Raw genomic sequence first — 9,945 nt, 5'->3', positions numbered from 1 at the left:
ATAATCCAGAAAAACACATGTCAAAAATGTTATAAATTGATTAGCATATTAATGAGGGAAATACGTATTTGACCCCTCTGCAAAACAATGACTTAGTACTTGGTGGCAAAACCTTTGTTGGCAATCACATAGGTCAGACATTTCTTGTAGTTGGCCACCAGGTTTGGACACATCTCAGGAGGGATTTTGTCCCACTCCTCTTTGCAGATCTTCTCCAAGTCATTAAGGTTTCGAGGCTGACGTTTGGCAACTCAAACCTTCAGCTCCATCCACAGATTTTCTATGGGATTAAGGTCTGGAGACTGGCTAGGCCACTCCAGGACCTTAATGTGTTTCTTCTTGAGCCACTCCTTTGTTGTCTTGGGTAATTGTCATGCTGGAATAACCATCCACGACCCATTTTCAATGCCCTGGCTAAGGGAAGGAGATTGTCACCCAAGATTTGACGGTACATGGCCCCATCCATTGTCCCTTTGATGCGGTGAAGTTGTCCTGTCCCCTTAGCAGAAAAACACCCCCAAAGCATAATGTTTCCACCTCCATGTTTGACGGTGGGGATGGTGTTCTTGGGGTCATAGGCAGCATTCCTCCTCCAAACACAGCGAGTTGAGTTGATGCCAAAGAGCTCCATTTCGGTCTCATCTGACCACAACACTTTCACCCAGTTGTCCTCTGAATCATTCAGATGTTCATTGGCAAACTTCAGACGGGTATGTATATGTGCTGTCTTGATCAGGGGGACCTCGCGGGTCGGACCTTCTGTAGCTCAGTTGGTAGAGCATGGCGCTTGTAACGCCAGGGTAGTGGGTTCGATTCCCGGGACCACCCATACGTAGAATGTATGCACACATGACTGTAAGTCGCTTTGGATAAAAGCGTCTGCTAAATGGCATATATTATTATTATTATATTATTATTATTATTATTATTATTATTATTGCTGCAGGATTTCAGTCCTTCATGGCGTAGTGTGTTACCAATTGTTTTCTTGGTGACTATGGTCCTAGCTGCCTTGAGATCATTGCAACTCCACGAGGTGAGTTCTTGCATGGAGCCCCAGGCCGAGGGAGACTGACAGTTCTTTTGTGTTTCTTCCATTTGTGAATAATCGCACCAACTGTTGTCACCTTCTCACCAAGCTGCTTGGCGATGGTCTTGTAGCCCATTGGAGCCTTGTGTAGGTCTACAATCATGTCCCTGACATCCTTGGAGAGCTTTTTGGTCTTGGCCATGGTGGAGAGTTTGGAATCTGATTGATTGATTGCTTCTGTGGACAGGTTTGTTTTATACAGTGAGAGTTTGTTACCTAACCGAGATTAGGAGCACTCCCTTTAAGAGTGTGCTCCTAATCTCAGCTCGTTACCTGTATAAACGACACCTGGGAGCCAGACATTTTTCTGATTGAGAGGGGGTTAAATACTTATTTCCCTCCTTAAAATGCAAATCAATTTATAACATTTTTGACATGCGTTTTTCTGGATTCTTTTGTTGTTAGTCTGTCTCTCACTGTTCAAATAAACCTACCATTAAAATTATAGACTGATAATTTCTTTGTCAGTGGGCAAAAGTACAAAATCAGCAGGGGATCAAATACTTTTTCCCTCACTATATATGGTCCGTATCGTCATTCAGCCACGTCTGGATGAAACATAAGATGTTACAGTTTTTGATGGCCTGTTGGTAGGATAATCTTAATCCTAGATTATCCAAGATTCTCATAAAGCTGCCAGATCTGCGGCCCCTTTTCCTGCATCTTCCGTCACGCAAAATATGTGGATATGGGCCTGTTCCAGTGAAAGCAGGATGTCCTTCTCGTCAGAATCGTTAAAGGAAAAGGTTTCTTCCAGTCCATTGGTGAGTAATCGCAGCTCTGATGTCCAGAAGTTATTTTCAGTCATATGAGACAGGAGCAGCAACATTATGTACACAATACATTTAAAAATAAGTTACACAAAAAGCAAAAAAACTAACTAAATAGCACAATTGGTTGGGAGAATGTAAAACGTTAGCCATACATTTCCACGTTTATTAGCTTTGCAAAGCGAATTATTGTCCAAATCGTGAAAATAAGACCTGTGTAATGTTGTGCGTAACTTTTCCAACATCGTGGCACTTATTTGGAGTCTGTGGTTCAAGTGGTTTGAATGAACGAATATCCTTTGAAAGTCCAACCTGAAACTGTCTTTACCTCTGTGTCAATTTATCCAACCTAATTCCCCACGAATAGCGCCATTTGGCCTTCTGGTGTACCAAAATGCAATGACACTGCCAGTGTGATCTAGGCGTAAAGGAAATACCGCAGTGCATTCTGGTATAGCATATGCAGCGAGAGGTCAGAGTAACGTTGCTCAAGATGTCGGTCGTTTGTCTCACGTCCTTGGGTCGCTGTAGCGCCGTGGCATTCCGATCATCCGCCGGAATGGTGGTAAGGCTGTGTTAAATTCGTCTGTGTCCATTTTAACGATTACCTAAACGGAATGTTCTTTGTTGACCGTTTCAAACGATATACGTTTGTCGGCTAGTTATCTAGCTGCTTGCTTTCGTCCCTCAACGAACTATTGTTTACAGACCGCTCGTTGCGGAAGCTTCCGTAGCCTGACATACTTGATCAACCAAATCTAAACTATTCGGTTTCACCAGAATAACGTTTCCAATCAACAGAGGCATATTCAGTATCTCCAGGAACAAAACTTAAGATTGTGTGGAATGTGGCCTTCGCTATCAACACAGCGTTTTAAACACGCTTTTATCCGGTCTCCCATTTGACGGCCGTGTTGGGTGGGCTGTCATTGTAGTCCATTTTAGACCACGTATTCACGCGAGAGTAAGCTACAACATCTCCCACTCCTACAGCCGGAAAATGGGAGACCCGCGATAACGTGTTTTAAACGCTTTTTTGATAGCGAATGACACATTGAATCGTAAGTGTTGTTCCTGCTGAGTATGCCTCTGACTGGAAACTATATTTTAGTGAAACCGAATAGTTTAGATTTAGTTAATCAAGGATTGCTCACACCTACATCATCATAGCACAACATGGTATGCAGCATAGATACGGTACCAGTCAAACGTTGACACACCTGCTCATTCCAGGGTTTTTCTTTATTATTTTACTATTTTCTACATTGTAGAATAATAGTGAAGACGTCAAAACTCTGAAATAACTCACATGGAATCATGGAGTAACCAAAAGTGTTAAACAAATCAAAATGTATTTTATATTTGAGATTCTTCAAAGTAACCACCCTTTGCCGTAATGACAGCTTTGCACACTATTGGCATTCTCTCAACCAGTTTCATGAGGTAGTCACCTGGAATGCATTTCATTTAACAGGTGTGCCTTCTTCAATGTAAATTTGTGGAATTTCTTTCCTTAATGCGTTTGAGCCAATCAGTTGCATTGTGACAAGGTATGGGTGGTATACAGAAAATGGTCTATTACCAAATAGGGCTAAGTCCATATTATGGCAAGAACAGCTCAAATAAGCAAAGAGAAACAACATTCCATCATTACTTTAAGACATGAAGGTCAGTCAATATGGAACATTTCAAGAACTTTTGAAGTTTCTTAAAGTACAGTCGCAAAAACATCAAGCGCTATGATTAAACTGGTTCTCATGAGGACCGCCACAGGAAAGGAAGACCCAGAGTTACCTATGCTGCAGAGGATAGGTTCATTCGCGTTACCAGCCTCAGAAATTGCATCCCAAATAAATGCTTCAGAGTTCAAGTAACAGACACATCTCAACATCAACTGTTCAGAGGAGACTGCGTGAATCAGGCCTTCATGGTCGAATTGCTTCAAACAAACCATTAATAAAGGACAACCGTAAGAAGAAGATACTTGCTTGGGCCAAGAAACATGAGCAATGGACATTAGACCAATGGAAATCTGTCCTTTGGTCTGATTCCAAATGTTTGTTTCCAAGGTGAACGGATGATGTCCACATGTGTGGTTCCCAATGTGAAGCGTGGAGGGGGTGGTGTGGGGGTGCTTTGCTGGTGACACTGTCAGTGATTTATTTTGAATTCGTGGCACCCTTAACCAGGAAGCAGCGACACACCATCCCATCTGGTTTGCGTTTAGTCCCACTCATTTGTTTTTCAACAGGACAATGGCCTCCACAATCCACCGACCTCAACCCAATTGAGATGGTTTGGGATGAGTTGGACCGCAGAGTGAAGGAAAAGCAGCCAACAAGTGCTCTGCATATGTGGGAACTCCTTCAAGACTGTTGGAAAGCATTCCAGGTGAAGTTGAGAGAATGCCAAGTGTGCAAAAGTGTGCAAAAGTGTAATTGCTGGCGATTCTTTAGATGCAAAAAACGTCTGAGCTCAAGTCCTCCCACACCAGTCACCGGTACACACCGGTCAACTCCATCATAAATCGTTGAGTTTAATCAACTAGAGTCAGAGCTGACAGTAAGCACAGACTTGTGGATGTTTTAGCAACGGCTGTCAAAATAGCACGGTAATGTTAACAGGATGGCCGACTTTGCTTAGTCCTTTTTAAAGGCACTTTTGCTCTATTGTTTGATCTTGCTTCATCTGTTTCTTGTCAATACTTCATATTGTGTCCATTGGAGATGGTGCTATTGTTCACATGTTTAAAATGAAGTAAATGCATTACGTGCGGAATGAGTTGGGTTAGTGGTGTAAGGTTAGATGATTCTGTAACACTTGATGTTATGTAGTTATGTGATCTGTAGGGGGACGGTATGGGAATGGCACAAAATATGTCTGACCTTGCTCCACCGGGTATTACGTTTCCTCTGATGTAGCATCAGCTTACCCTTCCCCATATCCTGACCTTAGATCATTGTCTAGGTGGGGCAACTTCACCCAATTCCTTCAAATCCCTTCTATAAACCTACTCTCTATGATGGACTAATGTTAAACAATTCACTCAACACTGTTTATACAATCCTCATGCCAGGAACATTGTCGTCATTCATGTGTTTTGTTATGACACGCATGGAAGAAGCAGTCCTCCTCACTCGCCTCTCTTACTGTTAGGCGGTTCGGTATGCCCAGACAGCAGCGGCTACAGCCCCACAGCCTAGAATCAAGAAGTTCCAGGTGTACCGCTGGGACCCAGACACAGTTGGTGACAAGCCCCGCATGCAGACCTTTGACATTGACCTCAACACGTAAGTACAGCCCACCTTATCAGCTGCACACTTCCATTAGGTTGTTGGACCAAGGACTTTGTCATTTATTGGACGTTATCACAAACCACGTTTCCATCTACAGTTTTTATGTGAGTAAAGTCAAGCCGTATAAATGTATGATGGAAACAGGAAGTGTTGGTAGATTTTTAATAAATGTCGACAGACAATTTGTTAATTCGACATGGTGGGATATTTCTGTCTAAAATTAATTATGCAACGAATTGAGGTGGAAATGATTTCTTGTGCATACTTTTCCAAGAAATTGCACAGTTTAGGCTACTGGGTGGTGAAAGTGCACAGTTATGAACTTGATGCTCCTTTCCAATAAAATTGTTGGTTTTAATTTGTAGTGACATGATGATTGGTGCTTAAGCTGCCAATTAACAAACAAAAATGATCTTGCTCTTATCCATGTCATCATTTAACCTAACCAGTCCAGTGCCCACTTTATCAGTAAACTGTTATCTCGAGATTATGCACGAAAACCAGATTGGTTAAATTTGTCGCAACAATTTTTCTGGCAACTCTATCGGTATAGCAAAAATACAATGGAAACTCATTTAATTCCTATTTTATTTATTCGGTACATGACAACTTAAGTGCAAAAGTGTTTTTTAAAATGTTGTATTTTATGTGCATGACTTAATCACGCACAGCCTTTTATCCCTAACAAAGTCAGTCTGACACACCTCTGGTGTGGAATTGCAAGTATGATTAAAATATGGAGTTAATTTTTTTGCATGAGAATCTGTCGCAAGTTGAATGGAAACCTAGCTACTGTGCTATATATTTTTAGTACCGAGCTCCCCTTGTATATGGTGGTGATGGAAGACTACCCCTCTAGCTCAGACTGGCTGTTCTTGACTGGTCCTGGGCATTGGCATGTTCTGTTGATGTTCATCTTTCATTTAGGAGTTTGCAACTTGGGAGTTACGGAATGACTTCACATGTCTCAAGGTGGCCAACTATATCTCTCGATACAGTTCTCAGAAACAGAAGATCATGTTGCAGTGGTGTTCAGGGCATTAAGTATTAGCTCAAATAATAATATATGCCATTTAGCAGACGCTTTTATCCAAAGCGACTTACAGTCATGTGTGCATACATTCTACGTATGGGTGGTCCCGGGAATCGAACCCACTACCCTGGCGTTACAAGCGCCATGCTCTACCAACTGAGCTACAGAAGGACCATGATGACACTGTTTGAGAGCGAATCATGAGCACCCTTCCTATGGAATTAAGGAGGATAACCCTGATACTCTGGACAGGTTCCCAGTCCTACTTATGTTCTTTCTCTATCTGTTCAGCCCTATTGGCTCACCTCTGGCAATGAGGCATCGTGACAGTACACCACGGTATTTTTATCACAAGTTCACAGCATGGATATGTATAGTATGTGTCAATCCTGTTGTCATATTTCTTCAGTGTACAGCTGTCAAATCTAATTTCATTTGTCACATGCTTTGTAAACTGATGTAGACTAACTGTGAAATGCTTACTTACAGACCCATGCCAACATGCAGAGAGAAAGAAAATAGAAAAGTAATAATATACAATGAGTAACGATAACTTGGCTATATACATGGGGTACTGAGTCGATGTACTGTGTGTGTCCTATCACTAGGCAACAGGATAGAAAACGCTGTAGCCGCAGTGTATGGGATGAGTAAAAAAGGTTCAATGCAGATAACCAATAGTTACCCAGACTGACTATTTAGCAGTCTTACGGCTTGGGGGTAGAAGCTGTTCAGGGTCCTGTTGGTTCCAGACTTGCATCGGTACTGCTTGCCGTGCGGTAGCAGAGAGAACAGTCTATGACTTGGGTGGCTGGATTGTTTGACTATTTTCTTGGGGCCTTCCTCTGAAACTGCCTGGTATTGAGGTCCTGGATGGCAGGGAGCTCAGCCCCAGTGATTTACTGGGCAATCCGCATTCATAGCGCCTTGTGGTCAGATGCCAAGCAGTGTCCATACCAAGCGGTGGTGCAGCCAGTCAAGATGCTCTCAATGGCTCAGCTGTACAACATTTTGAGGATCCAAGGGCCCGTGCCACACTTTTTTTTTTTTTCAGCCTCCTGACTGGAAGAGGCGTTGTCGTGCCATCTTCACGACTGTTGGTGTGTGTGGATCATGATAGATCCTGTTTGTGTGGATCATGATAGATCCTGTTTGTGTGGATCATGATAAATCCTGTGTGTGTGTGGACCATGATAGATCCTGTGTGTCTTAGGAAACAATAAGTTGACTGTGCTTCCCTCCTTTCCACAGCTGTGGCCCCATGGTATTAGACGCCCTCATCAAGATCAAGAACGAGATGGATGGCACTCTGACTTTCCGTCGCTCCTGCAGAGAGGGTCAGTGTGGGAAGGGAAGTGGGGTTAGTTTGGGACACTGAATAGATACAATTTTTGGAATGATTCTAGTAATGAATCACTAAATGTTCTGTGGGGAGTGAGAGAAGAGCTGGGATTAGTGTTCTTAAAGGTTGACTTACTGTATTTTTGTTACGTGGGGGGATTTAGGTAGCATCAAGGTTGGAAAAAGGTTGGAGAAGAGGTTGGGAGTTTGGTATGACTCGCCCAGTGATCAAAGACTAAAAATGGGACCCGTTGCGTCTCTGCTTGGCACTCGGCATTAAGGAGATAGATTGGGGGTAAGGCCCTGCGGTAGACTAGCGTCCTGTCCAGAGCGTGTAACTTGTACATCAAGTTGCCTCATGCTACAGAAACAGGAGATAGGCTCCTATGAGCCGTTACGGCTCACACACGCCAAGGCTACTCAGGTTGGAAAGTGTGTCCAGGATGGAATTATCGAAGAACAGGATGTCCAGGGATGATACCAGGGCAGCTTAGTTCTAGTGACTGACTATCCTCAGATGGATATACTCTAGCCAAGGAAACCTAACGCGTGTCAGTTCCTTCTACAACTTCAAATAATGTCCAAGGTGTCTAATACAGTGTGTATGTGGGTTTGCTATGGATCAGGTATCTGTGGATCCTGTGCAATGAACATCAATGGAGGCAACACACTGGCCTGCCTCAACAAGATTGACACCAACACCAGCAAGGCTACCAAGATCTACCCTCTGCCACACATGTACGTGGTCAAGGACCTGGTGCCTGTGAGTGTCATGACATTCCATACAAGCTCTTCACAAACTGGCTGGATTCCTTTATCCACCATTATGGCTTTCAATGTTAGAAATTGGAATGAGTTTTGTGATTGGGTTCTGTTTTGGTTGCAGGATATGAGTAATTTCTATGCTCAGTACAAGTCGATCGAGCCCTACCTGAAGAAGAAAGACGAGACAAATGAGGGAAAGGAACAATACCATCAGACTGTGGAGGACAGACAAAAACTGGTACACCCAAATGACCTTTGTTCAATTTGCAATGAGCATCATTTAGACGTATGAACTTAGGGCTGCTATTGTGTCCATTCTGCACTCTTCTCCTCATGACTTGATAATTCTCTCCCTGTCAGGACGGGCTGTATGAATGTATCCTGTGTGCGTGCTGCAGCACCAGCTGTCCCAGCTACTGGTGGAATGGAGACAAGTACTTGGGACCTGCTGTCCTCATGCAGGTCTGTGTATTTGAGTTTAGACTAGTCTGAGAACTGTTTTGATTGGAGTTGTTGTATTTTGATCAACGGGACACTGATGGGTGAATGTGTGTATGCACCTTGGACTGTTTGTGAGCTCACATGTCCGTCCTCCCTCCAGGCCTATCGTTGGATGATCGACTCGCGAGACGAGTTCACAGAGGAGCGTCTTTCCAAACTGCAGGATCCTTTCTCTCTCTACCGCTGTCACACCATCATGAACTGCACTAAGACCTGCCCCAAGGTAACCTCAGTCCAGTAAACAGCACTACTCCCTTCCAAGGGCTAACAGTAAACCTCACTGCTTACTAGCACACTTCGTCTTCCTCATTGTACTCAAATGCATCACCTCTCTCCTACTCTTACAGGGCCTTAACCCAGGGAAGGCGATTGCAGAGATTAAGAAGATGATGGCCACTTACAAGGAGAAGAAATCAGCTTCTGCTTGAACCCCCCCCATAAATGATACTATAATTAAGATTCCCTACCAGTGGGTTCTGCTGGGCCTACACACCTGTTCAACACCTCCACACTCTAGCACTACTGACTGACACTGGACTCCAAGGGCAATGGGTGCATGGTCCACGCCGGATTGGTGTGTGTACTGTAGCGTGAGAGCGTGTGTTTGTGTGTAAGAGAATGCATGGGTGCATACTGTATGTGAGACTTGACCCACTGACTTAAATGGTGCATTCCTTAGTTCATATACCCATTGTTTGGTCTCGTAGGTGTGTGTGGGTGGGTTTGAGTTCAGAGTGTGATGTATTCACAGATATTAAATATGTATATGATCTGCAGCTCTTCTGTCATACCTATATCTATCAGGAGTCTGCTTGTAATAAATCCAATGCTTTAATGCCTGCCGTTGTTTCCCTTGTTATTACACTCGTTTCAGACCAGATGTCTCTCACTTTATTCCTTTAGTAATAGTTATCACCCCGTGGCTTTATCAGCACCTTCATTGAGTGGCGTGATTCTTTGTACAGCATTTGAATGGTGATTGGTTTTTAGGATCAGCTAAATACAAAAAAAAAAAAAAAATCAATCTATATCCTCTAGGTGTCAGTCTTTCACATACTTAACTGGAGTTGAGTGAAAGGGGAGAACAAATAAGGACCCTGTCTAAAAAAAAAAGAAGCCCCTTCAGTGTACGCAATTTGGCGAGTCTCC

The 9,945-nt window shown here is 43.3% G+C and overlaps 1 protein-coding gene across 2 annotated transcripts; it reads left to right on the top strand.

Annotated features, from left to right (window-relative positions):
- The first annotated feature begins 1,705 nt into the window (after nucleotides 1-1,705).
- On the top strand, nucleotides 1,706-9,636 carry LOC118381588 (succinate dehydrogenase [ubiquinone] iron-sulfur subunit, mitochondrial-like). Of its 2 annotated transcripts, none has more exons than XM_035768510.2 (8): nucleotides 1,706-1,854; nucleotides 5,017-5,150; nucleotides 7,441-7,526; nucleotides 8,157-8,293; nucleotides 8,417-8,533; nucleotides 8,656-8,757; nucleotides 8,897-9,019; nucleotides 9,144-9,636. In XM_035768510.2, exons 1-8 carry the CDS (start codon nucleotides 1,771-1,773, stop codon nucleotides 9,222-9,224), a joined length of 864 nt encoding a protein of 287 aa, XP_035624403.2. In that variant the 5' UTR covers nucleotides 1,706-1,770; the 3' UTR covers nucleotides 9,225-9,636. The 2 variants fall into 2 exon arrangements, with proteins under 2 accessions (XP_035624403.2, XP_035624402.1); XM_035768509.2 differs by lacking the exon at nucleotides 1,706-1,854 and adding an exon at nucleotides 2,278-2,425.
- Nucleotides 9,637-9,945: the final 309 nt, after the last annotated feature.

This window comes from Oncorhynchus keta, chromosome 10, assembly GCF_023373465.1.
Source record: "Oncorhynchus keta strain PuntledgeMale-10-30-2019 chromosome 10, Oket_V2, whole genome shotgun sequence".
Classification (NCBI taxonomy): domain Eukaryota; kingdom Metazoa; phylum Chordata; class Actinopteri; order Salmoniformes; family Salmonidae; genus Oncorhynchus; species Oncorhynchus keta.
This window is presented reverse-complemented; position numbering and strand designations above follow the sequence as displayed.

What these genes read in the sequence shown, in the direction of transcription:
- LOC118381588 (XM_035768509.2), top strand. Translation starts at nt 2,321, where the DNA reads ATGCAGCGAGAGGTCAGAGTAACGTTGCTCAAGATGTCGGTCGTTTGT. An exon ending in GATCATCCGCCGGAATGGTG is followed by an intron (nt 2,426 to 5,016) that starts GTAAGGCTGTGT and finishes TCTTACTGTTAG; the next exon opens with GCGGTTCGGTATGCCCAGAC. An exon ending in TGGAGGACAGACAAAAACTG is followed by an intron (nt 8,534 to 8,655) that starts GTACACCCAAAT and finishes TCTCCCTGTCAG; the next exon opens with GACGGGCTGTATGAATGTAT.